The following is a 27,837-nucleotide window of genomic DNA, read 5'->3' on the forward strand; positions in this document are numbered from 1 at the left end:
ATCATTAGCATATCATTAGCATATCATTAACATATCGTTAACAGAAGGAGTGACACTGCTGCAGCTGTCGTCACATTTAACTAATGAAAACATACATTTAAAATATAAATAAATCTTGGACTAAACGAAGGACCATTTGTAAAAAGGTCATCTGAGAGTCGTTAGAGTCACCTGAGAGTCGTTAGAGTCACCTGAGAGGTCGTCAGAGCCACCTGAGAGTTGTTAGAGTCACCTGAGAGTCGTTGGAGTCACCTGAGAGTCGTTAGAGTCACCTGAGAGTCGTTAGAGTCACCTGAGAGGTCGTCAGAGCCATCTGAGAGTTGTTAGAGTCACCTGAGAGTCGTTGGAGTCACCTGAGAGTCGTTAGAGTCACCTGAGAGTCGTTAGAGCCACCTGAGAGTTGTTAGAGCCACCTGACAGTTGTTAGAGTCATCTGAGAGTTGCTGAGGTCACTTGAGAGTTGTTAGAGTCACCTGAGAGGTTGTCAGAGCCACCTGAGAGTTGTTAGAGTCATCTGAGAGTCGTTAGAGTCACCTGAGAGTCGTTGGAGTCACCTGAGAGTCGTTAGAGTCACCTGACAGTTGTTAGAGTCACCTGAGAGTCGTTAGAGTCACCTGAGTTAGAGTCGTCTGAGAGTCGTTAGATCCACCTGAGAGTCGTTAGAGTCATCTGAGAGTCGTTAGTCACCTGAGAGTCGTTGGAGTCACCTGAGAGTCGTTAGAGTCACCTGAGAGTCGTTAGAGCCACCTGAGAGTCGTTAGAGCCACCTGAGAGTCGTTAGAGCCACCTGAGAGTTGTTAGAGTCACCTGAGAGTCGTTAGTCACCTGAGTTAGAGTCGTCTGAGAGTCGTTAGATCCACCTGAGAGTCGTTAGAGTCATCTGAGAGTCGTTAGAGTCACCTGAGAGTCGTTAGAGTCGTCTGAGAGTCGTTAGATCCACCTGAGAGTCGTTAGAGTCACCTGAGAGTCGTTAGAGTCACCTGAGAGTCGTTAGAGCCACCTGAGAGTCGTTAGAGCCACCTGAGAGTTGTTAGAGTCATCTGAGAGTCGTTAGAGTCACCTGAGAGTCGTTAGAGCCACCTGAGAGTCGTTAGAGCCACCTGAGAGTTGTTAGAGTCACCTGAGAGTCGTTAGAGTCACCTGAGTTAGTCGTCTGAGAGTCGTTAGATCCACCTGAGAGTCGTTAGAGTCATCTGAGAGTCGTTAGAGTCACCTGAGAGTCGTTAGAGTCGTCTGAGAGTCGTTAGATCCACCTGAGAGTCGTTAGAGTCGTCTGAGAGTCGTTAGATCCACCTGAGAGTCGTTAGAGTCATATGAGAGTCGTTAGAGTCACCTGAGAGTCGTTAGAGTCGTCTGAGAGTCGTTAGATCCACCTGAGAGTCGTTAGAGTCACGTGAGAGTCGTTAGAGTCACCTGAGAGTCATCTGAGAGTCGTTAGAGTCAAAATGAAAATCTTGGACTAAACGAAGCACCATTTGTAAAAAGATAAAGAATAATAATTATAAGATATTTTTTTCAATTCAATCCCAACCAGCTGATGAAAGTTTTAAACCAGATAAAAACAGATGTGAGTGTGAAGACGTTCAGTTAAACAGTCGGAGAGCAGACGAGGAACTGAAGAGCAACAAGTCGGTTCATGTGAGAACAGAAATGATTTCAGACCTGCAGACACAAACTGAACACTGTAAAACATGAAGACCTGAAACACTTTGACTCTCTCTCCTCTGTGGGGACGCAGTCCCAGTTTACCTTCACCTTTTACAGCGGAGCAGAGCCGGCTGATTGAAGCCAGATGTGAGTGAAAGATGAGAGGCGTTTAGAGACAGAAAGACAGAAAGAAAAGAGAAGAGGAGTGTTTGGTGCTGCAGCCGCTGATGTGACTTAAAGCAACAACGACTCATTAAACTGATCAATACATAAAACACAATCAATCAATCACTTTGATCAGTTTGTGTGCAGGAACTGTTTTTTAATGCTGACTCATAGTTTATTAATGCTGACTCATAGTTTATTAATGCTGACTCTTAATCTGCAGGCCGGGATGATCCGGACGGGTCAGGAGGAGTTTTTCATCGAGCCGTTGGACCGACGGAGGACAGGAAGAGAAGAAGAAGAGGAGGAAGAGGAGGAAGAGGAGGAAGGAGGAAGACAACACATTGTTTATCGCTCCTCAGCCGTCATTAAGAGACAAGCAGCTGTCAATCAAACAGCTGATGACGTCCTCAGAGGTGAGCCTGACCCTGACTGATGATTACACGGAACACTATAATACTACGCATACAATACTACGCATACAATACTACCCTTACAATACTACGTATACAATACTACGTATACAATACTACCCTTACAATACTACACATACAATACTACGTATACAATACTACGCATACAATACAATGCATACAATACTACGTATACAATACTACCCTTACAATACTACGCATACAATACTACGCATACAATACTACGCATACAATACTACCCTTACAATACTACGCATACAATACTACGCGTACAATACTACGCGTACAATACTACACATACAATACTACGTATACAATACTACGCATACAATACTACACATACAATACTACGTATACAATACTACGCATACAATACAATGCATACAATACTACGTATACAATACTACCCTTACAATACTACGCATACAATACTACGCATACAATACTACGCATACAATACTACGCATACAATACTACCCTTACAATACTACGCGTACAATACTACGCGTACAATACTACGCGTACAATACTACGTATACAATACTACGTATACAATACTACGCATACAATACAATGCATACAATACTACGTATACAATACTACCCTTACAATACTACGTATACAATACTACGTATACAATACTACGCATACAATACAATGCATACAATACTACGTATACAATACTACCCTTACAATACTACACATACAATACTACGTATACAATACTACGCATACAATACAATGCATACAATACTACGTATACAATACTACCCTTACAATACTACGCATACAATACTACGCATACAATACTACGCATACAATACTACGCGTACAATACTACGCGTACAATACTACACATACAATACTACGCGTACAATACTACGCGTACAATACTACGCGTACAATACTACACATACAATACTACGTATACAATACTACGCATACAATACTACGCATACAATACAATGCATACAATACTACGTATACAATACTACCCTTACAATACTACGCATACAATACTACGCATACAATACTACGCGTACAATACTACGCGTACAATACTACGCGTACAATACTACACATACAATACTACGTATACAATACTACGCATACAATACTACGCATACAATACAATGCATACAATACTACGTATACAATACTACCCTTACAATACTACGCATACAATACTACGCATACAATACTACGCATACAATACTACCCTTACAATACTACGCATACAATACTACGCGTACAATACTACGCGTACAATACTACGCGTACAATACTACACATACAATACTACGTATACAATACTACGTATACAATACTACGTATACAATACTACACATACAATACTACGTATACAATACTACACATACAATACTACGTATACAATACTACGTATACAATACTACGCATACAATACAATGCATACAATACTACGTATACAATACTACCCTTACAATACTACACATACAATACTACGTATACAATACTACGCATACAATACAATGCATACAATACTACGCATACAATATTACTAGGGATGCACCAATACCACTGTTTTTCAGACCGAGTATAAGTACTTACATTTGGGTACTCTCCGATACCGAGTACCGATACGGGTAAATGAGTTCTATGGGTACCCACGAGTCTCCCCTTTACAGACATGCCCACTTTATGATAATCACATGACGTTTGGGGCAAGTCATAGTCAAGTCAGCACACTGACACACTGACAGCTGTTGTTGGCTGTTGTGATCTGACTGTAGGGTTAAATGCAGAGGTCAAAGGTCACGTGTACGGTATGGGTTACTTGACGTGATGATCATCGAGGAGAGACGGAGTGTTTTCACTGTGAAGCTGCTGTAAAGTTTCTGCAGAAGGAAAAAAAATCAAACTGAAAACAGAAATTGTTCCAGGAAACTTGGCAGAGACACACACACACCCACCCACACACACACACACACCCACACACACACCCACACACACACACACACACACACACACACACACACACACAGACTGCGACGTGGCAGTCCGACGCTCAGACGCTCAGCGTTCTGGAGGTTCTGGAGGTTCTGGAGGTTCTGAGGTTTTGAGGTTTTGAGGTTTTGGACTCGGAGTTGACAGATAGTTCAGCTCCTCTCAGCTCGGTCTCTGGAATCTGTTTGTGTCTTCAACAACAGCGTCGGCCAATCAGGAGCCAGTTTGATTTCACCTCAGCTTACCTCGTCCCTGAGCCCTACGGCCGTACGGCGGCGGTGACCTCAGAGCGTCTGATGTCATTTCCTCCACGACAGATGTTTTCATAAAGTCTCCACTCAGAAAACACATTAACATAACCAGGGTTCATATCTCCAACACAGAACTCTGAAATGACCTGATAGACGTCTGATTATTACAACTGAACCTTTTGTTCTGACATTAATAACTTGAATTAATATCATTTGATATTTTTATTAGGGCTGTCAATCGCAAATTAATCTCACATTTTTTATCTGTTCAAAATGAACCTTAAAGGGAGATTTGTCAAGTATTTAATACTCTTATCAACATGGGAGTGGACAAATATGCTGCTTTATGCAAATGTCTGTCATCTGAGTGTTGTTAGAGTCATCTGAGAGTCGTTAGAGTCACCTGAGAGTCGTTAGAGTCACTTTAGAGTCGTTAGAGTCACCTGAGAGTTGTAAGAGTCACCTGAGAGTCGTTAGAGTCACTTTAGAGTCGTTAGAGTCACCTGAGAGTTGTAAGAGTCACCTGAGAGTCGTTAGAGTCACTTTAGAGTCGTTAGAGTCACCTGAGAGTTGTAAGAGTCACCTGAGAGTCGTTAGAGTCACTTTAGAGTCGTTAGAGTCACTTGAGAGTCGTTAGAGTCACCTGAGAGTCGTTAGAGTCACTTTAGAGTCGTTAGAGTCACCTGAGAGTCGTAAGAGTCACCTGAGAGTCGTTAGAGTCACTTTAGAGTCGTTAGAGTCACCTGAGAGTCGTAAGAGTCACCTGAGAGTCGTTAGAGTCACTTTAGAGTCGTTAGAGTCACCTGAGAGTCGTAAGAGTCACCTGAGAGTCGTTAGAGTCACTTGAGAGTCGTTAGAGTCACTTGAGAGTCGTTAGAGTCACTTGAGAGTCGTTAGAGGCACCTGAGAGTCGTTAGAGGCACCTGAGAGTCGTAAGAGGCACCTGAAAGTCGTTAGAGCCACCTGAGAGTTGTTAGAGTCACCTGAGAGTCGTTAGAGTCACCTGAGTTAGAGTCGTCTGAGAGTCGTTAGATCCACCTGAGAGTCGTTAGAGTCATCTGAGAGTCGTTAGAGTCACCTGAGAGTCGTTAGTCATCTGAGAGTCGTTAGAGTCACCTGAGAGTCGTTAGAGTCACCTGAGAGTCGTTACTTCACGTTAACTTTGACAGACCTCATTTTTATATATAAAATGCCACGAAATCTGTGAAACAGGAACCAGCTGTTCTGTCTTCATGTTGTACTCAAACTCTGACTTGAACACTTGAAACTCTAAAGCTGAAAACCAGACGTCTGACGTAGATATCTGTTTCTATTTCACCATTTTATTTTTTTTATAGTTATTATTATTGTGTGCGTACGACCGCGAGCAAACGGCCTCCTGGTGCTGGCGGTGGAATGCTGAACCTGCTGTGGTTTATATATATTATAGTTTACGTTCCACCAGATGTTACTGTTGATGTTTATGAAGGCATCAGTACACAATATGGAAAACATCTGGATGCACAGAGAGAAAAAACAAACTGAAACTTTATTTAGATTCAGGTTTTACTGGACGACAGAACAACGCAGGACTTCTTTCTCTTGTTCCTTCACCGGCCAATGAAATCACAGCTGGGCTCCGACCTCTGACCTGCAGTCTGTTAGCACTTTAATGTGAAATGATTCGTTCTCTCTCCTGCTGACTGAGTTATTTATAGCAACAACACACCTGTAGAAGCAACATCTGTTTCTGTCTGAACTCAGATCAGCGACGACTCAGCTAGTTTTAAACTCTGATGTACAATATACACAATGATACAAGGACACACAGGGACACACAAGGACACAAAGGGACACCTGAGAATCGTTGGAGTCACCTGAGAGTCGTTAGTGTCACCTAGGAGTTGTTAGAGTCACCTGAGAGTCGTTGGAGTTACCTTAGAGTCGTTAGAGTCACCTGAGAATCGTTGAGGTCATCTGAGAGTCGTTAGAGTCACTTGAGAGTCGTTAGTGTCACTTGAGAGTCGTTAGAGTCACTTGAGAGTCGTTGGAGTTACCTTAGAGTCGTTAGAGTCACTTGAGAGTCGTTAGTGTCACTTGAGAGTCGTTAGTGTCACTTGAGAGTCGTTAGAGTCACTTGAGAGTCGTTGGAGTTACCTTAGAGTCGTTAGAGTCATCTGAGAGTCGTTAGAGTCACCTGAGTCGTTAGTCACCTGAGAGTGGTTAGAGTCATCTGAGAGTCAGTTGAGTCATCCAAGCATCCAGTAAGATAACAGCTAATAAAACTAAACATCATCAGATGTCCAGACTGACGGGCCGAGGGACCGAGGGAGTTCAGTCCTTCCTCTGACTACATGTATATCAGTGTAAAAGACTGATGTTGCTCTTCTGTTTGTCTCCAGGTCCTCTTTTAGGTTCTCTGAACTTGATCCAGAATGTGTTGTGGTCTGGATCCAGATCGGCTCGACGACGGCGCTACATTGAAGAGGCTGAACTGTTTAACATTGAGGTTAATGAACTGTTGTTTGAGATAGAGGTTGATGAACTGTTGTTTGAGACAGAGGTTGATGAACTGTTGTTTGAGACAGAGGTTGATGAACTGTTGAATGTTTGCTGAACTTTTTAACCTCTCCTCCTCTTTTCCTCCTCCAGGTTCTGTTAGCTGTGGATTATTCAGTTCTTCTCTTCCACGGCCGAGACCACATTCAGAAATATCTTCTGACACTCATGAACATAGTAAGTGAAACCATGCACACAGATCTTTAATTCTGTGGTGAATGCCTCTCATCTGTGAGTCGTTAGAGTCATCTGAAAGTCGTTAGAGTCGCCTGAGAGTCGTTAGAGTCACCTGAGAGTCGTTAGAGTCGCCTGAGAGTCGTTAGAGTCACCTGAGAGCCATTGGAGTTACCTGAGAGTCGTTAGTCACCTGAGAGCCATTGGAGTTACCTGAGAGTCGTTAGAGTCACCTGAGAATCATTAAAGTCAACTGAGAGTCGTTAGAGTCATCTGAGAGTCGTTAGAGTCACCTGAGAGCCATTGGAGTTACCTGAGAGTCGTAAGAGTTACCTGAGAGCCATTGGAGTTACCTGAGAGTCGTTAGAGTCACCTGAGAGCCATTGGAGTTACCAGAGAGTCGTAAGAGTTACCTGAGAGTTCTTAGAGTCATCTGAGAGTCGTTAGAGTCACCTGAGAGCCATTGGAGTCACCTGAGAGTCGTTAGAGTCATCTGAGAGTCGTTGAGGTTATCTGAGAGTTGTTAGAGTCACTGGTTATCAAGACCCGGAGATACTTGAACTCCCTCGCTTGGGGCAAAGACTCCCTCCCAACCCGGAGGGCGCAATCCAGCATTTTCCGGCAGAGAACCATGGCCTCAGACTGGGAGGTACTGACTCTCATCCCAGTGAAGGTCACGGTCAAACAAAGGTCTGTCTATATCAAGATTATTGATACCTTGAGCACCTTGAGCTCCAATAACAAAATCACTGATGTACCAAGAGTCAGATGTCTGATCTTCCATCTTGAATTGGGACTCAGCTGGAATCACAGTGGACTCTTGTTCCTGTCTTTGATCTGGGTGAGTCTCGAGGCAGTCGGCCACTGTTTTTTGTTTTGGGATCAGCCCGGCCATGGGTCAAAGGTCACCCATCAGGCACTCACCTTTGGCCCCTAGAACGGGCCCCGATTTTACCTCGTCTGGTCAATGAATCGCTCTTTGTCTGGTCTCTAGTGACCTTACCATGAACTACAGGAAACCCCTCCGCCACCATGAGGTACTGACACTAAAAGAGTTCTAGGACGTTAATCTAAAAAGGTACAACGGTAGAATTTTGAGTCTTGCGTTTTCCCAACTTTAGAAAAATTGGTCAAATAGCTCGATGGATTAATGTATTTACAGCAACTCTCTCTCTCTCTCTCTCTCTCTCTCTCTCTTCTCTCTCTCTCTCTCTCTCTCTCTCTCTCTCTCTCTCTCTCTCTCTCTCTCTCTCTCTCTCTCTCTCTCTCTCTCTCTCTCTCTCTCTCTCTCTCTCTCTCTCTCTCTCTCTCTCTCTCTCTCTCTCTCTCTCTCTCTCTCTCTCTCTCTCTCTCTCTCTCTCTCTCTCTCTCTCTCTCTCTCTCCTCTCTCTCTCTCTCTCCTCCCTCTCTCTCTGTTCCAGGTCAATGAGGTCTATCAGGATCATTCTCTGGGCGCCAACATCAATGTTGTTCTGGTCCGAATCATCATGTTGTCTCCATCAAAGGTACCAAACTCTCACGCTGTTTCACAGCTGCTGAAGGTTTCTGGTCCGAGCACTTTTCTGTAAAGTTGTCCAGTTGTCGTATTCCATTGTACGAAAAATATAAATTCAGATTTTTAAACGTTTGCTCTCCATTACACCTCTACATGTTAGCTAAAAACACACACCGGTTGTCCCTTCTTTCAGTCCCAGGACCTGATCTCTGTGGGGAATCCCCAGAAGAGTTTGGAGAATGTTTGTGGATGGTCGTATCTCCAGTACCAGGAGCAGAGCCACGCCGAGCAGCACGACCACACCATCTACCTGACCAGGCAGGAGTTTGGCCCTTCCGGCATGCAGGGTACTTCCGCTAATACTACCACTAATACTACAAGTACTCCAACTAATACCATCTACCTGACCAGGCAGGAGTTTGGCCCCTCCGGCATGCAGGGTACTTCTGCTAATACCTCTACTAATACTACAAGTACTCCAACTAATACCATCTACCTAATGAGGAGTTTGGCCCCTTTCAGGATGCAGGAAAGTACTGCTAATGCTATCACTAATACTACAAGTACTACCACTAAAGGCATGTACCTGACCAGGCAAGGGTCCAGCCACTTGGACATGCAGGACACTACTGCTAATATTACCACTAATACTACAAATAAAACTACCACTTACACCATCTCCCTGGCCATGCAGGAGTTTGGCCCCACCCGGCTTGCAGGTTACTACTACTAAGTCTTCAAATACTGCTACTAACCATTTACCAGGAATGTGTTTGGCCCCACCCGGCATGCAGAGTACTACTGCTAATAGTACCACTAATAATACAAATACTGCTACTAATACCACCTGCCTGACCTCTGACTTTTTGACCTCTCTCTGCAGGTTATGCTCCAGTTACAGGAATGTGTCACTTACATCGGAGCTGCGTCCTCGTCCTTGAAGACGGGTTTTCCTCGGCCTTCGTAGCTGCCCATGAAACAGGACACGTGTGAGATACACAAATACAGTTCACTCAAATTCACAACAACATCGAAAGAACTCTCAGTTTTAGCAACGATAACGACGTCCAGGTGTCCACGTAGAGACGATAATGACTTCCAGGTGTCAACGTAGAGACGATAACGACTTCCAGTTGTCCACGTAGAGACGATAACGACTTCCAGTTGTCAACGTAGAGACGATAACGACTTCCAGGTGTCAACGTAGAGACGATAATGACTTCCAGTTGTCCACGTAGAGACGATAACGACTTCCAGTTGTCCACGTAGAGACGATAACGACTTCCAGTTGTCCACGTAGAGACGATAACGACTTCCAGTTGTCAACATAGAGACGATAACGACTTCCAGTTGTCAACGTAGAGACGATAACGACTTCCAGGTGTCAACGTAGAGACGATAACGACTTCCAGTTGTCCACGTAGAGACGATAACGACTTCCAGTTGTCCACGTAGAGACGATAACGACTTCCAGGTGTCAACGTAGAGACGATAACGACTTCCAGTTGTCCACGTAGAGACGATAACGACTTCCAGTTGTCCACGTAGAGACGATAACGACTTCCAGGTGTCAACGTAGAGACGATAACGACTTCCAGTTGTCCACGTAGAGACGATAACGACTTCCAGGTGTCCACGTAGAGACGATAATGACTTCCAGGTGTCAACGTAGAGACGATAACGACGTCCAGGTGTCCACGTAGAGACGATAACGACTTCCAGGTGTCCACGCAGAGACGATAACGACGTCCAGGTGTCCACGTAGAGACGATAACGACGTCCAGGTGTCCACGTAGAGACGATAACGACTTCCAGGTGTCCACGTAGAGACGATAACGACGTCCAGGTGTCCACGTAGAGACGATAACGACTTCCAGGTGTCCACATAGAGACGATGACTTCCAGATATCCACGTAGAGATGATACCGACTTCCAGATGTCCACTTAGAGACGATAACGACGTCCTGGTGTCCACTTAGAGACGATAACGACGTCCTGGTGTCCACGTAGAGACGATAACGACGTCCAGGTGTCCACGTAGAGACGATAACGACTTCCAGGTGTCCACGTAGAGACGATAACGACGTCCAGGTGTCCACGTAGAGACGATACCGACTTCCAGGTGTCCACGTAGAGACAATAACGACTTCCAGGTGTCCACGTAGAGACGATACCGACTTCCAGGTGTCCACGTAGAGACGATAACGACGTCCAGGTGTCCACGTAGAGACGATAACGACTTCCAGGTGTCCACATAGAGACGATGACTTCCAGATATCCACGTAGAGATGATACCGACTTCCAGATGTCCACTTAGAGACGATAACGACGTCCTGGTGTCCACTTAGAGACGATAACGACGTCCTGGTGTCCACGTAGAGACGATAACGACATCCAGGTGTCCACTTAGAGACGATAACGACGTCCTGGTGTCCACGTAGAGACGATAACGACGTCCAGGTGTCCACGTAGAGACGATAACGACTTCCAGGTGTCCACGTAGAGACGATAACGACGTCCTGGTGTCCACGTAGAGACGATAACGACGTCCAGGTGTCCACGTAGAGACGATAACGACGTCCTGGTGTCCACGTAGAGACGATAACGACGTCCAGGTGTCCACGTAGAGACGATAACGACATCCAGGTGTCCACTTAGAGACGATAACGACGTCCTGGTGTCCACGTAGAGACGATAACGACGTCCAGGTGTCCACTTAGAGACGATAACGACATCCAGGTGTCCACTTAGAGACGATAACGACGTCCTGGTGTCCACGTAGAGACGATAACGACATCCAGGTGTCCACTTAGAGACGATAACGACGTCCTGGTGTCCACGTAGAGACGATAACGACATCCAGGTGTCCACTTAGAGACGATAACGACGTCCTGGTGTCCACGTAGAGACGATAACGACGTCCAGGTGTCCACGTAGAGACGATAACGACATCCAGGTGTCCACTTAGAGACGATAACGACGTCCTGGTGTCCACGTAGAGACGATAACGACTTCCAGGTGTCCACATAGAGACAATAACGACTTCCAGGTGTCCACGTAGAGACGATACCGACTTCCAGGTGTCCACGTAGAGACGATAACGACGTCCAGGTGTCCACGTAGAGACGATAACGACGTCCAGGTGTCCACGTAGAGACAATAACGACTTCCAGGTGTCCACGTAGAGACGATACCGACTTCCAGGTGTCCACGTAGAGACGATAACGACGTCCAGGTGTCCACGTAGAGACGATAACGACTTCCAGGTGTCCACATAGAGACGATGACTTCCAGATATCCACGTAGAGATGATACCGACTTCCAGATGTCCACTTAGAGACGATAACGACGTCCTGGTGTCCACTTAGAGACGATAACGACGTCCTGGTGTCCACGTAGAGACGATAACGACATCCAGGTGTCCACTTAGAGACGATAACGACGTCCTGGTGTCCACGTAGAGACGATAACGACGTCCAGGTGTCCACGTAGAGACGATAACGACTTCCAGGTGTCCACGTAGAGACGATAACGACGTCCAGGTGTCCACGTAGAGACGATAACGACTTCCAGGTGTCCACATAGAGACAATAACGACTTCCAGGTGTCCACATAGAGACGATACCGACTTCCAGGTGTCCACGTAGAGACGATAACGACGTCCAGGTGTCCACGTAGAGACGATAACGACGTCCAGGTGTCCACGTAGAGACGATAACGACTTCCAGGTGTCCACGTAGAGACGATAACGACGTCCAGGTGTCCACGTAGAGACGATAACGACTTCCAGGTGTCCACATAGAGACGATGACTTCCAGATATCCACGTAGAGATGATACCGACTTCCAGATGTCCACTTAGAGACGATAACGACGTCCTGGTGTCCACGTAGAGACGATAACGACGTCCAGGTGTCCACGTAGAGACGATAACGACTTCCAGGTGTCCACGTAGAGACGATAACGACGTCCAGGTGTCCACGTAGAGACGATAACGACTTCCAGGTGTCCACATAGAGACAATAACGACTTCCAGGTGTCCACGTAGAGACGATAACGACGTCCAGGTGTCCACGTAGAGACGATAACGACGTCCAGGTGTCCACGTAGAGACAATAACGACTTCCAGGTGTCCACGTAGAGACGATAACGACGTCCAGGTGTCCACGTAGAGACGATAACGACTTCCAGGTGTCCACATAGAGACGATGACTTCCAGATGTCCACGTAGAGACGATACCGACTTCCAGATGTCAACGTATCATTACCTATCCATTTGTCTGTCTGACCGTCCGTCTGTCTGTCTCAGGTTAGGGATGGAGCACGACGGCGAGGCGAACGACTGTGTCGATGACGTGCCGGTGGGCAGCATCATGTCTCCGCGGGTTCAGGCCACCTTCCATCGGTACCACTGGTCCCGCTGCAGCTGGAAGGAGTTACACACTTACCTGGAGTCAGTACTGCAATATTAACACTAGTACTACTCACTGTCAACCACAGAGACACTGACCTGTCTGTCTGTCTGTCTGTCTGTCCGTCTGTCTCTTCAGTACCTATGACTGTCTCCGTGACGACCCGTTCAACCACGATTGGCCGGCTCAGCCTCAGCTGCCGGGGTTTCATTACTCCATGGACCAACAGTGTCGCTTCGACTTCGGACCAGGATACAGCCTCTGTACCGCAGTACGTCTGTCTGTCTGTCTGTCTGTCTGTACGTCTGTCTGTCTGTCTGTCTGTCTGTCCGTCTGTCCAGATGTGACCTGCTGATGTGTGTTTTCGGTTGGAGGCCAATACCACATCTGGTCAGGACGTGAAGTGAGAGACGTTTGATGACATCACACAACAGAACTGCAGATGACGTCTCTGTTATTGTCTCTGGTTCTGAGCTCATCATGTTCAGTTCTCAGTTTGTTCAGATTATAGAAGTCAGACTTTAATGAGGATTTAAAACATGTTTCCAGTTTCTGTTGCTGCTGTTTGAACATTAGACCCACAATAGAACCCATTTACATTCACACATCTGGAGGTCAGAGGTCAAGGGACCCCTTTGGAAAGTGACATGACACATTTCCTCTCCAACATTGAGTGTCAGTTTGGAGCGTTTTTTAACCTCCTTCATGACCAGCTAGTCTGACATGGTTGGTACCGATGGATTCATCAGGTTCTCTAGTTTACTATGATACCAGGATCTTCACTCTAGCTTTAAATCTAGTGATGCACCGATACCACTTTATTTCAGACCGAGTACAAGTACTTCCATCTGGGTACTCTCCGATACCGAGTACCGATACCGAGTACCGATACGAGTACCGATACGAGTACTTCTCTGTGCCTAAAGACCCTCGTTAACAGCCAGCTGGAGGGTGTGAGGACACACGGCAGGCTGGGGAGTCCCGCATACGAGGCGGTGCACCGCCACCGGCTCTAGGTCGGCTTGGAAAGGTTCATCCCTGATTAAAACGGTCTGTGTTTGTCTCCAGTACACCAACATCGAGCCCTGCAAACAGCTGTGGTGCAGCGACTACATCAACCCGTTCTACTGTAAGACCAAGAAAGGTCCGCCGCTGGACGGGACCAAGTGTGGACCGGGGAAGGTGAGGACACGTCCAGGTCAGGTCTTTGCTGTGTGACTAGTATAGTGCTAATTAGCTAATGACCTCCAGTCTTTATGCTAAGCTAGGCTAACCTGGTCTCGTTGCAGCACTGTTTCAAGGGTTTCTGCATGAAGTTGACCCCCGACATGCTGAGACAAGATGGCGGCTGGGGGTCGTGGAGTCCGTTCGGCGGCTGCTCCAGGACCTGCGGGGGCGGGGTCAGGTTCCGGGCCCGGCGCTGTGACAGCCCAGCGTGAGTGAGCGAGCCGTCAATCATCTGTCTGTGATGTCACAGAGCGAAACGCACCAATCGGAAGGCTCTAACCTGTTGTTGTTCTCAGTCCAGCCAACGGGGGGAGGACCTGCTTCGGGTACAGCTACGAGTTCCAGCTGTGCAGCCAAGAAGACTGCCCCCCCCTGACTGACTTCAGGTCAGTAGATCAGCTGGTCTCTGTGTTATCTGTGTCCTCTGACTGTCTTCAGGTCAGTAGATCAGCTGGTCTCTGTGTTATCTGTGTCCTCTGACTGACTTCAGGTCAGTAGGTATAATGTTCTCTGTGTTCTTGTTTCAGAGAGGATCAGTGTAAAGTCTGGAATCCTTTCATGGAGCACGAAGGACGTAAACACCACTGGCTGCCGTACCAACACCCCGACCGTAAATACTAGATCTCTAAACAGATGTTTTAACACCAGAATGGATCTATCTGCTTCATCTGAGTCTCTGTGGAGGTAGAAGGAAGTTACTGCTTTTATTGTGGTAGTCTGAGTAACGTGACGTCATATCCGTTCCGTATCCGTCAACCAAAACAAACCTCAGAGAGTCTAAACCGCTGGAGGGTCGTCGTGGATACGACCTGCACCCTCCCATGTTAAATCCAGTGTGGTAAACACTACACATCCAGTAAAGGATGGAAACACTTTGGGTTTCACACATTGACAGGAAAAGCAGAGCTAGACAGAGCAGAGCTAAAGCTGCATGCTAACGTCTAAAGAAGGGCAAAATGTGTCCGAAATATGGCCCAAAGACATTTCCTAAAAAAGGCAGAGATATGTAAAAACAATTCTGAAATATGTCCAGAAAAAAGGCAGAAAAAAGCCAAAGTATGTCTGAAATATGGCCCAAAAACTGGCCGAAATATGTCCGAAAATAACGTGGCGGTGGAGCCGTCCGTCGCTCTCGTCTCTGTGGTCAAATGGGCCGACGCTACGACTGTAGAGCACCCAGATACTGACATTACTGTTCTCTGCATTGAAACGGCCCCGATGGAGCTGACCATGGATGGATAAAGAGAACGGAGCTGACGGGAGAGCTAGAGACCACCTTGGAGAAGTTACAGGAAGTAGACACGTGGGACTGCTTTTCAAAATAAGGTGTTAACAAAGGGAACTGAATATACTAAATACATCTATGGAAATCAGACTGATGGATTATATTCACCAGAAGTATAAAACATTATAAATTAAAAAGAAAATCCCACTAATCTGTGAGGGGAAAAACACAGAACACATTCTTTCCGAACTTAAAGATCCTCCCTGCTCTCTCTCTGTGTGTGTGTGTGTGTGTGTGTGTGTGTGTGTGTGTGTGTGTGTGTGTGTGTGTGTGTCTGTGTGTGTGTCTGTGTGTGTGTGTGTGTGTGTGTGTGTGTTCACATGTTATAGTCATCAGTCAGGAATCTGTTATTGTAGGGAAACATGAGGCCTCTCGTCTCTTTAACTCTTTAAACTCTTTAAACTCTGCTCCACCTTAAATGTTCCACCTTAAGCAGCTCTGACTGCTCATTATATTCATATATATGTATATATGTATTTGTATTATATATTATATGTATTATATGTGATGATGTATCTGTGTGTGTGTGTGTGTGTGTGTGTGTGTGTGTGTGTGTGCAGCTGACGAGCGCTGTCATCTGTACTGTCGGTCCAAGGAGACGGCCGCGGTGGTTTCCGTCAACAGAATGGTGCATGATGGGACGCCCTGTTCCTACGGCGACGCCCACAGCGTCTGCGTGCGAGGAGAGTGTGAGGTCTTTATTTAGTTTCAGTTCCTCACACATGTTTCCTTCTTCACTCATTTCACTGGAACAAAGAATACAACTGTTAACATGTTTATTAATTCATTTATTTATTTATTTATATTCTGGTGTCTCCTCCACGTCCCAGAGACAATTACTGATCCTCAACTAACGTCTCCTCTCCTCTGTCCTTGTGTCCTCTGTCCTTGTGTCCTCTGTCCTGCAGCATATAGGCTGTGATGGACAGATTGCTTCAGACCAGCAGGAGGACAGATGTGGAGTCTGTGGAGGAGACAACTCCAGCTGCAAGATCGTCAAAGGAAACTTCACCCGCAGCACCAAGAAACCAGGTCAGTCCAACCCCGTCCAATCAGAGGACATGTCTCTGTCCAACCCCGTCCAATCAGAGGACATGTCTCTGTCCAACCCCGTCCAATCAGAGGACATGTCTCTTTCCAACCTCGTCCAATCAGAGGACATGTCTCTGTCCAACCCCGTCCAATCAGAGGACATGTCTCTGTCCAACCCCGTCCAATCAGAGGACCTGTCTCTGTCCAACCTTGTCCAATCTGAGGACCTGTCTCTGTCCAACCTCGTCCAATCAGAGGACCTGTCTCTGTCCAACCCTGTCCAATCAGAGGACCTGTCTCTGTCCAACCCTGTCCAATCAGAGGACCTGTCTCTGACAGACGTCCAATCAGAGGACCTGTCTCTGTCAAACCCCGTCCAATCAGAGGAACTTCCTGATGTCAGTTGATGAAACCTGTTTTAACCTAACGTCCCCGGTCTGATGAACCTAACGTCCCCGGTCTGATGAACCTAACGTCCCGGTATGAAGCCGGTCCTGCTGTACACGCCTTGATGACCGGGTGCTGCAGTAACTAATGAGTGCTGCTGATCAATTAATGATTATTGTTCCCGTTGCCTAGGTTACCTGAAGATCCTGGAGATCCCCAAAGGAGCCCGACACCTGCTGATCCAGGAGTTCAAAGGGTCTCCTCACATCCTGGGTAAGAGGAGGACACGCTGGTCTGTCCAACATGAACATCTTCTGTAGGTAAAACCTTGTTTTCATTGTCTCCTGCTCCAGCGGTGACGAACCAGGAGACGGGAAACCTCTTCCTCAACGCTGACGACGAGCTCCCAGAGTCCAGAGTGGTGATCGAGAAGGGCGTGGCGTGGGAGTACAGCAACAGCGAGCAGCTGGAGTCCATCCAGACCACGGGGCCTCTGACATACGGAGTGCTGCTCATGGTCAGTCCGTCAACACGGGGAGTCCAACATGCATCGCATTGAGTCTAAAGCAGAAACAAAACACTGTGTGTCTGTCCGTCAGGTCCGTTCCCATGGTGACTCCAAGGTCACGGTGTCCTACAAGTACATCATCCAGGATCATCTCCGGTCCTCGCTGGAGTCCAACCTGGTGCAGGAGGACGCCATCTTCTATGAGTGGGCGCTGAAGAAGTGGTCGCAGTGCTCCAAACTCTGCGGAGGAGGTACGCAGCTCTGCCGCTGGTTACCAGCCTGGTAGTAGGCTGTGTCGTGTAGGTAACCACGGTAACGGCGGCATGTAGTTAACGATGTTGTCTGGTTGCCAGGGAAACAGTACACAAGGTTTGGCTGCAGGAGGAAGGCCGATGGGAAAATGGTTCAGAGGATGTTCTGCTCCAACATCAACAAACCGAGAGCCATCAGCCGCACCTGCAGCACTGACACCTGCAGCTCGCCACGGTAACACACTACAGCTCACCACGGTAACACACTACAGCTCACCACGGTAACACACTACAGCTCACCACGGTAACACACTACAACTCACCACGGTAACACACTGCCGATACACAGCTCACCATGTTCAGGCTGATTCTGGTTGCTATGGCGCCACAGGCACTACCTTTACCTTCCTTCTTTCTGGACTACCTCACTTCCTTCTTTCTGGACTACCTCTACTTCCTTCTTTCTGGACTACCTCACTTCCTTCTTTCTGGACTACCTCTACCTTCCTTCTTTCTTGACTACCTCCACCTTTTTTCTCTCTGGACTACCACATTTCTTCTTTCTGGACTACCTCTACCTTTCTTCTTTCTGGACTACCTCTACCTTCCATCTTTCTTGACTACCTCCACCTTTTTTCTCTCTGGACTACCACATTTCTTCTCTCTGGACTACCTCTACCTTCTTTCTCTCTGGACTACCTCTACCTTACTTCTTTCTGGACTACCTCTACCTTACTTCTTTCTTGACTACCTCTACCTTCTTTGTCTCTTGACTACCTCTACCTTTCTTCTTTCTGGACTACCTCTACCTTCCTTCTCTCTGGACTACCTCTACCTTCCTTCTTTCTTGACTACCTCTACCTTTCTTCTTTCTGGACTACCTCTACCTTCCATCTTTCTTGACTACCTCTACCTTCTTTGTCTCTTGACTACCTCTACCTTTCTTCTTTCTGGACTACCTCTACCTTCCTTCTTTCTTGACTACCTCTACCTTCTTTGTCTCTGGACTACCTCTACCTTACTTCTTTCTGGACTACCTTTACCTTCCTTCTTTATTGACTACCTCTACCTTTCTTCTTTCTGGACTACCTCTACCTTCCTTATTTCTGGACTACCACATTTCTTCTCTCTGGACTACCTCTTAAATCTATCTTTCTGGACTTCATCAGGAAAAAGTATATCTGATTATAGGTCCTGAACTTTGGTCGACTGAACAGTCTACTTCATCAACCCAAAGGGTAACATGAAAAAGTGAAGAAAGATGCTCTTGTCCGATAAGAAAGCCTGGTTTATTGTATGAAATTCTTCTGTTTCTGCCCCCTCAGCTGGGTGACTGGGGAGTGGGAGGACTGCAGTGCCTCCTGCGGGCAGACGGGATGGCAGCGTCGCTGGGTGAGCTGCCAGCAGACGTCCAGCATGGGGAAGCAGCAGCAGCGCTCAGTGCACAGCAAACTCTGTGGTGGGGACCGACCGGAGGGGAAACGAACCTGCAACCGCTTACCCTGCCCCCCTGCCTGGCGAGCTGGGCCCTGGACCCGGGTATGAAGAGTGAAACCAGGGGACTGTTCATAAGTCACAAAGTTATTTTACCACCAGGAGTCCTCCGAAATGTTTGCATTACCTCTAAATTCATTCTCTCTGGCCTACTTCACCTCCTTCTTTCTGGACTACTTCTAACTTTCCACTTCCCTGACTACCTCAAACTTCCATCTTTCTGGACTATCTAACTTTCATCTTGCTGGACTATCTCTAACTTCTTTCTTTCTGGACTACCTCACTTTTTTCTTTCTGGACTACCTCTTGCTTCCTTCTCTCTGGATTACATGTAACTTCTTTCTGGACTATCGCCTTACTCAGCCAGTTAAAACTACTATAAATCTTAGGATGTTTGTTGAATATGACCCGGATCAATAACTGATCAGTATAGAATCTGAACACCTGAGTGTGACCAACTTGTTTATGTTTTTAGTGTTCAGTCTCATGTGGAAACGGGACTCAGGAGCGTCAGGTTGTGTGTTCGAGTCCAGAGGGTTCAGCCCGAAACTGCAGCGACCCTCGACCAATCACAACCCGCACCTGCCAGCCCCCACCCTGCGGCGGTAGGCATCGACCAATCACACACCAGATATTAGTGCACTTGCAGAGAGGGAGGGATGCTGGGAGGTGTAGTCTGTGTGTAGCTGACTGTGAGTTTGTTTCCCCCCTGCAGGCCAGAAGACCGCCATCATTCAGTGGTTGTCCAGGTCCAACCCAAACTTCCCAGCTCCAAAGATCTCCTCCAGTACAACTCACATATTCCTCCTTTCTTGTCCTCTCTTGTCCCCACCTTCTTTGGAGATGACTGTGAATGTTACTCAGGTGTTTGTAGTCTCAGCTAAGGAAAAGTAAGATAGCAATAACCAGGTGATTGATACCAGGTCTTGTATCCAGGTACAGATTACAGGGTGACACCAGGTGGAGTTGATCAGGTCTCTGATGAGACTCAATAAATAAACCTGAAAACATCACGTTGGAATCACCGATCACATGTTCTGCTCCGGTGGTCAGACTTCAATAACTGAACCATTGCTCCTGCTCTGTCTCCAGGGCAGCGTTGCCGTGGTGACCGCTCAAGTTTTTGCCGGATGGAGGCGTTGAATCGGTACTGCTCCATCGCCGGCTACCGTCAGATGTGCTGCAAATCCTGCCGCGAGGTAAACCTCAGCAACTCCAGCAACTCTGACAACTCCAGCAACTCCAGCAACTCCAGCAACTCCAGCAACTTAAGCAACTCCAGCAACTTCAGCAGCACGATCCCGCCGACCGCCAACAGCAGGTCAGCAAGAATCGACCTGGAAAGTTCCATTAACAGCTGGAGGGGGGTAGTCTTGATCTGTCACTGATCTTTCTTTGTTTGTCTTGTAGTTTGTGGAGTTTAACCACAGAGACGATGACTTCAGCATCCACCTCCTCCTGGTCTGACAGCAGCTATATCACCAGTCACATCACCAGTGACATCATCAGCACGCCACCTCCCAGCTTCACTGTAACTCCGCCCCCGACCAGCAGGAGCAGCACCGACTTCGTGTACGTGGAGTATGACGATTACGGCGAGTATTCGTCCTACGAGAATCCTTCTATTCCCTCTGACACTCCTATCATTCCAACTACTACCACTACTCCTACTACCACTACTACTACTTCTACTACTACAAGGCGTCCAAGAAAAACTGCTCCACCACATTTATTCAAGAGGAAAACTACCACTCCCACAATGTCCCCTGCTACAGTTCCCATAGTAGGTGCAACCCCGGGGCCGGTCAGGACGTCTGCCGTCCCAGAGTTCCCCACCACCACAACAACGTCAGCTGATCCTGATGACATCATGACCGTCACATCATCCCCAAACAGAACATCTGGAGGGCGGAGCCTTCAGACGTCAACTGAACCTTCAGCACCGTCGTCATCCTTGTCCTCCTTCTTCCCGCTCTCTAAGAAGGAGAACAACTCGGTGGACGAGGTCCCGTACCGGATCGTGGGATTGGACGCTGAGGTCGCCAGGGGACAGCAGAACTACTTTGTGCCACGGATGCCGCCGATCCGCGAGCGAACGCAAAACAAACGAATCCAGCAGCTTCTGAATGAGAGACGACGAAAGGATGTTGTGAAGAGACCCAGCAGGAGCAGAGAGGGCAGGACAGACAGGAAACACTAAAAATAATATTTCTCTTTTTGTTTTATTGTTCACTCGTGATGACGCATGTGCAGCTTGCTCACTTCCGCTAACGCTAACGAACTCTTAACGAGGAACAGACCGCAGAGCCGACGAGACAAACGACTGATGATGATTTACCAACAGGTTCTCTGGAGCTTCAGTCATGTTTTAGTCTAGACGTGATCCTGAAAGGTCTAACTGTTTAACACCAGAACCGTTTGCTTCATTCTTCTTCTGATGTTCAGTTGTTGATTTTCACATTCATGATGTTTGTACCGAATAATCCTGTTTCTAAATAAAGCAAAGCCTCATCCAGCTGCTGATGTCATCACGACTCGTGTTAAAGGAACAGCTCAACATTTCTCCGTCTCTCTGAGAGTCAGATGTTCAGATTGAAACCACTCTCTCATGTCTCTACGGTAACGCTGTGCTCACACTAACAGCGAAGTCAGATCGCCGCCGGTATCATTTGTTTTCTCGACGCGTCGGAGAGGAAGAGAAGGAGCTCGTCTCCATAGAAACCAACATTTCCTCCATCAACCATGGAAGAAATAACCACTTCACATTTAATTCAAAGCTTCACATTTAATTCGGAGCTCTCTGATTAACACCTCAAATCTGGTTTGGGTTATCTGAACCCAAACTGAAGTGTAAAGGTGACGAACCCGTCTATTAACGGGGAAAATGTCCGTTAAATAAAACACAGAGAAACCTCCAGAAACAGCGACCAGATCACACCGTCTCCTGTTCCTCACACGACTCGTTTCTGAACTATTTTCTGGTGTCAAAGTACAAAGTCAGTGTTTTTTCTCTCAACATCTGCTGATCCAACATGTTTCTGAGCTGTTTCATTTTTCAGACTCTGATTCAGATATTGGTGGTTTCCATTAAAAGGTTTCTCTCTCTGTGTGCATCGTGAAGAGCAGCTGCTCGTCTGTTTGACATCAAACTGAATTCAGATCTGATGAGTCACAGCAGCTTCGGCGTGTTGACGTCTGCACATCAGTGGAAACAGCTGACGGGTTCAAACGTGGATCATCACACCAGTTCAGAGGAGAAGAAGAAGAATCAGTTTCAAACACTCAGAGAACATCGTTCAACAGATCTGCTCACATATCCTCCTCCTCACTCTTTATTCTGCTTTATTCCAGGAGAGAAACCAGCACCAGACATTTCATCTCAACCGTGGTCGTACCGAATGATTAAAAAACCATGAAGGATAAACAAAACAAAACAAAACAAAAAGAGAATAATGAATTAACTGTTTAATTATAAAGACTGTCTTAAAAGAGTGAAAAATGTGAGTTTCTCAGTCCAACGTGACGACTTCAGATGATTTGATTTGTTTGACCAACAGTCTGAAACGTAAAGAGATCCAGTTCATTATTATTATTATTATTATTATTATTATATAAAACAGAAAGAAATTAATTAACTTGAAAAATTACTAAAATTATTGATCGATTATAAAAATAGTTGCAGACAAATTTTGTCAACGGACCAATAGTTATTATTATTTATTATTATATATTATATTATATCAGTGGTGGAATAAGTACTTACATCCTTTACTGAAGTAAAAGTGTCAATACCAACATTTTAAAATACTTTACTTGTGTATTATCATCAAAATGTACTAAAAGTATTAACACTAAAAGTACTCCTCTTTTCAGAGGATATATATACATATGTACATATTATATTATTATTATTATTATATTATATATTATTATATTATATATATGATATTATTATTATTATATTATATATTATAAATAATATTATATAATAATATATATTATATAATAATAATGATAATATAATATAAATATATATTATACATTATATTATTATATTATATATATATATTATACATAATAATAATTATATATACATAATACATGATACACATAATACACTGTGGTATTACTGCTTTACTGCAGTAAAGTTCATGTAGTATCTTTAAACACTGTATGAGCTGTTAAAGGGGGGTGATACCTGTGAGGACAGACTCGGGGCACAAACCGCCCAGTGAGGAGCCTGTCAGTCTGAGCTCCGGGCTGTTAACCCTCCGCTGTCCTTGACAGAAACAGGAAGCTGAGATGATGGCCGCTGCAGCGAGAGGACTGGTGGGGAGGACACTCAGAGGACTCGGAGGACTACAGGGAGGACTACAGGGAGGACTCGGCTCCGTGGTAGTGAGGGGACTCCATGGGGGAGGTCTGGGTAAAAGCCTCCGAGAGATCCGAGTCCACCTCTGCCAGAACTCTGCAGCCAGCCAGGGAGCCAGGTGAGCTGTTAGCTTAGCTTAGCATGCTCATAGAGAGTGACCTGTTAGCTTAGCATGCTAACAGTTAGCTTAGCACGCTCATAGAGAATGACCTGTTAGCTTAGCACGCTAACAGTTAGCTTAGCATGCTAACAGTTAGCTTAGCATGCTAACAGTTAGCTTAGCATGCTCATAGAGAATGACCTGAACACAGCTAGCTGCTAGTTAGCTGTTAGCTGCTAACAGTTAGCATGAGACCATCAACACACAGCAGGTTGTGTTTGTAGTAAAAGTACTAATACATGTCTCTGACTGTCTGTCTCTCTGTGTCTCTGTCTGTGTCTCTGTCTGTGTCTCTGACTGTCTGTGTCTCTGTCTGTGTCTCTGTCTGTGTCTCTGACTGTGTCTCTGTCTGTGTCTCTGACTGTCTGTGTCTCTGTCTGTGTCTCTGACTGTCTGTGTCTCTGTCTGTGTCTCTGTGTCTCTGTCTGTGTCTCTGACTGTCTGTGTCTCTGTCTGTGTCTCTGACTGTCTGTGTCTCTGTCTGTGTCTCTGTGTCTCTGTCTGTGTCTCTGACTGTCTGTGTCTCTGTCTGTGTCTCTGACTGTCTGTGTCTCTGTCTGTGTCTCTGTGTCTCTGTCTGTGTCTCTGTCTGTGTCTCTGACTGTGTCTCTGTCTGTGTCTCTGACTGTCTGTGTCTCTGTCTGTGTCTCTGTCTGTGTCTCTGACTGTCTGTCTCTCTGTGTCTCTGTCTGTGTCTCTGTCTGTCTGTCTCTCTGTGTCTCTGTCTGTGTCTCTGTCTGTGTCTCTGTCTGTGTCTCTGACTGTCTGTGTCTCTGTCTGTGTCTCTGTCTGTGTCTCTGTCTGTGTCTCTGACTGTGTCTCTGTCTGTGTCTCTGACTGTCTGTGTCTCTGTCTGTGTCTCTGACTGTCTGTCTCTCTGTGTCTCTGTCTGTGTCTCTGTCTGTCTGTCTCTCTGTGTCTCTACCTGTGTCTCTGTCTGTGTCTCTGTCTGTGTCTCTGACTGTGTCTCTGACTGTGTCTCTGACTGTCTGTGTCTCTGTCTGTGTCTCTACCTGTGTCTCTGTCTGTGTCTCTGTCTGTGTCTCTGACTGTGTCTCTGACTGTCTGTGTCTGTGTGTGTCTCTGACTGTCTGTGTCTCTACCTGTGTCTCTGTCTGTGTCTCTGTCTGTGTCTCTGATTGTCTGTGTCTCTGACTGTGTCTCTGACTGTGTCTCTGTCTGTGTCTCTGACTGTCTCTGACTGTCTCTGTCTGTGTCTCTGTCTGTGTCTCTGTCTGTGTCTCTGTCTGTCTGTGTCTCTGACTGTGTCTCTGTCTGTGTCTGTGTCTGTGTCTCTGACTGTGTCTCTGACTGTGTCTCTGTCTGTGTCTCTGTCTGTCTGTGTCTCTGTCTGTGTCTCTGTCTGTCTGTGTCTCTGACTGTGTCTCTGTCTGTGTCTCTGTCTGTGTCTCTGACTGTGTCTCTGTCTGTGTCTCTGACTGTCTCTGACTGTCTGTGTCTCTGTCTGTGTCTCTGTCTGTGTCTCTGACTGTGTCTCTGACTGTCTGTGTCTCTGTCTGTGTCTCTGTCTGACTGTGTCTCTGTCTGTGTCTCTGACTGTGTCTCTGTCTGTGTCTCTGTCTGTGTCTCTGACTGTGTCTCTGTCTGTGTCTCTGACTGTGTCTCTGTCTGTGTCTCTGTCTGTGTCTCTGACTGTGTCTCTGTCTGTGTCTCTGACTGTGTCTCTGACTGTCTGTGTCTCTGTCTGTGTCTCTGTCTGACTGTGTCTCTGTCTGTGTCTCTGACTGTGTCTCTGACTGTGTCTCTGACTGTGTCTCTGACTGTCTGTGTCTCTGTCTGTGTCTCTGTCTGACTGTGTCTCTGTCTGTGTCTCTGTCTGACTGTGTCTCTGTCTGTGTCTCTGTCTCTGTCTGTGTCTCTGTCTGTGTCTCTGTCTGACTGTGTCTCTGTCTGTGTCTCTGTCTGACTGTGTCTCTGTCTGTGTCTCTGTCTGTGTCTCTGTCTGTGTCTCTGTCTGTGTCTCTGTCTGTGTCTCTGACTGTGTCTCTGACTGTCTGTGTCTCTGTCTGTGTCTCTGATTGTCTGTGTCTCTGACTGTGTCTCTGACTGTGTCTCTGTCTGTGTCTCTGACTGTCTCTGACTGTCTCTGTCTGTGTCTCTGTCTGTGTCTCTGTCTGTGTCTCTGTCTGTGTCTCTGTCTGTCTGTGTCTCTGACTGTGTCTCTGTCTGTGTCTGTGTCTCTGACTGTGTCTCTGTCTGTGTCTCTGTCTGTCTGTGTCTCTGACTGTGTCTCTGTCTGTGTCTCTGACTGACTGTGTCTCTGTCTGTGTCTCTGACTGTGTCTCTGACTGTGTCTCTGACTGACTGTGTCTCTGACTGTGTCTCTGTCTGTGTCTCTGACTGACTGTGTCTCTGTCTGTGTCTCTGACTGTGTCTCTGACTGACTGTGTCTCTGACTGTGTCTCTGACTGTGTCTCTGACTGTGTCTCTGACTGTGTCTCTGACTGTGTCTCTGACTGTGTCTCTGACTGACTGTGTCTCTGTCTGTGTCTCTGACTGTGTCTCTGACTGACTGTGTCTCTGTCTGTGTCTCTGACTGTGTCTCTGTCTGTGTCTCTGTCTGTCTGTGTCTCTGACTGTGTCTCTGTCTGTGTCTCTGACTGACTGTGTCTCTGTCTGTGTCTCTGACTGTGTCTCTGACTGACTGTGTCTCTGACTGTGTCTCTGTCTGTGTCTCTGATTGTGTCTCTGATTGTGTCTCTGTCTCTGTCTCTGACTGTGTCTCTGCCTGTGTCTCTGCCTGTGTCCTCTACAGAGACTTTGTGGAGCAGCACTATGTGACTCTGAAGAGGTCCAACCCAGACTTCCCGATCCTGATCAGAGAGTGTTCTGGAGTCCAGGCCCGGGTCTGGGCCCGCTACGGTGAGTCCACATCACACCCCACTTACATCATACTGAATCACTCACCATGCATTCACAGCATCATTATTAATCATAATTATAATTATAGTAGTAATAATAAAAATAATAATGATGTTCATTTTCTACACAATCATATAGATTATTATATAGATTATTATATAGATTATTATATAGATTATTGTATAGATTATTATATAGATTATTATATAGATTATTATAGATTATTATAGATTATTGTATAGATTATTGTATAGATTATTATATAGATTATTGTATAGATTATTATATAGATTATTATATAGATTATTGTATAGATTATTATATAGATTATTGTATAGATTATTGTATAGATTATTATATAGATTATTATATAGATTATTATAGATTATTGTATAGATTATTGTATAGATTATTATATAGATTATTATATAGATTATTATAGATTATTGTATAGATTATTATATAGATTATTATATAGATTATTATCTGTAAATATCTGCATTTATATCCTGATTATTAATAATAATAATAATAATAATAATAATAATAATAATAATGCTGATGTTTGTGTTCAGATCTGGGTAAGGAACGCAGCGTCTCAGTGGACAACATGTCAGCTGATCAGGTGGCCGGCGCTCTGCAGACTCTGGTCCAGTCCAAACCTTGACCCCCCCGTTCCCCCCGTCCCTGCTGAAGTGGTTCAGTCCAAACTGGCTTCATTCATTCAGTTTGTATGTAAATGTGTTGATATGAATAAACCTCAATATGATTAATGTCTCTCTGTTTCCTGCTGGTTTCTTCTTCTTGTTCTTCTTCTTCTTCTTATTATTATTATTATTATTATAATATTTAGTTGACTTTGTTTTCTCTGGATCATTCAGAGGTTTCACTGGTTTTAAGGTGTTTTACTGGGAGATCAGGTAGGAACCAAATGAACAAACACTTTGTTTACTGCAGTTTATTTTTCTGTACGTGAAGCATGATTTTTTACTTTATAATAAAACATCACGTTTACTCTGCTGACCTCCCAGATCAACCCAGGTCTGTTTCCTCTTCCTGGATCAGATGTTCCCTGTGTTCTATCTGATGTTCCCTGTGTTCTATCTGATGTTCCCTGTGTTCTATCTGATGTTCCCT

General features: G+C 45.8%; 2 protein-coding genes across 6 annotated transcripts in view; both read left to right on the plus strand.

Annotated features, from left to right (window-relative positions):
* LOC141752533 (A disintegrin and metalloproteinase with thrombospondin motifs 2-like) overlaps positions 1–21,800 on the plus strand; it is a 27,786-nt gene extending 5,986 nt beyond the window's left edge. For 4 of the 5 annotated variants that reach the window (XM_074610539.1, XM_074610543.1, XM_074610542.1 and 1 more), the window contains 23 exons: positions 2,036–2,228; positions 6,865–6,971; positions 7,115–7,198; positions 8,617–8,700; positions 8,884–9,130; positions 9,574–9,679; positions 12,999–13,142; positions 13,240–13,372; positions 14,170–14,283; positions 14,391–14,536; positions 14,625–14,714; positions 14,856–14,938; positions 16,174–16,307; positions 16,522–16,645; positions 17,225–17,305; positions 17,386–17,549; positions 17,632–17,791; positions 17,894–18,026; positions 19,117–19,330; positions 19,761–19,890; positions 20,001–20,072; positions 20,378–20,606; positions 20,696–21,800. In XM_074610539.1, the coding sequence (XP_074466640.1) occupies positions 2,036–2,228; positions 6,865–6,971; positions 7,115–7,198; positions 8,617–8,700; positions 8,884–9,130; positions 9,574–9,679; positions 12,999–13,142; positions 13,240–13,372; positions 14,170–14,283; positions 14,391–14,536; positions 14,625–14,714; positions 14,856–14,938; positions 16,174–16,307; positions 16,522–16,645; positions 17,225–17,305; positions 17,386–17,549; positions 17,632–17,791; positions 17,894–18,026; positions 19,117–19,330; positions 19,761–19,890; positions 20,001–20,072; positions 20,378–20,606; positions 20,696–21,485 (3,762 nt within the window). In that variant the 3' untranslated portion in view covers positions 21,486–21,800. The remainder of the gene's footprint in view (positions 1–2,035; positions 2,229–6,864; positions 6,972–7,114; positions 7,199–8,616; positions 8,701–8,883; positions 9,131–9,573; positions 9,680–12,998; positions 13,143–13,239; positions 13,373–14,169; positions 14,284–14,390; positions 14,537–14,624; positions 14,715–14,855; positions 14,939–16,173; positions 16,308–16,521; positions 16,646–17,224; positions 17,306–17,385; positions 17,550–17,631; positions 17,792–17,893; positions 18,027–19,116; positions 19,331–19,760; positions 19,891–20,000; positions 20,073–20,377; positions 20,607–20,695) is intronic. The other variant, XM_074610544.1, reaches the window with a different exon arrangement.
* A 1,742-nt stretch (positions 21,801–23,542) lies between these two features.
* ndufa2 (NADH:ubiquinone oxidoreductase subunit A2) lies at positions 23,543–27,477 on the plus strand. The gene is made up of 3 exons (XM_074610964.1): positions 23,543–23,775; positions 26,594–26,700; positions 27,276–27,477. Exons 1-3 carry the CDS (start codon positions 23,588–23,590, stop codon positions 27,365–27,367), a joined length of 387 nt encoding a protein of 128 aa, XP_074467065.1. The 5' UTR covers positions 23,543–23,587; the 3' UTR covers positions 27,368–27,477.
* Positions 27,478–27,837: the final 360 nt, after the last annotated feature.

Source organism: Sebastes fasciatus, chromosome 16 (assembly GCF_043250625.1).
Source record: "Sebastes fasciatus isolate fSebFas1 chromosome 16, fSebFas1.pri, whole genome shotgun sequence".
NCBI classification, from domain to species: Eukaryota; Metazoa; Chordata; class Actinopteri; order Perciformes; family Sebastidae; genus Sebastes; species Sebastes fasciatus.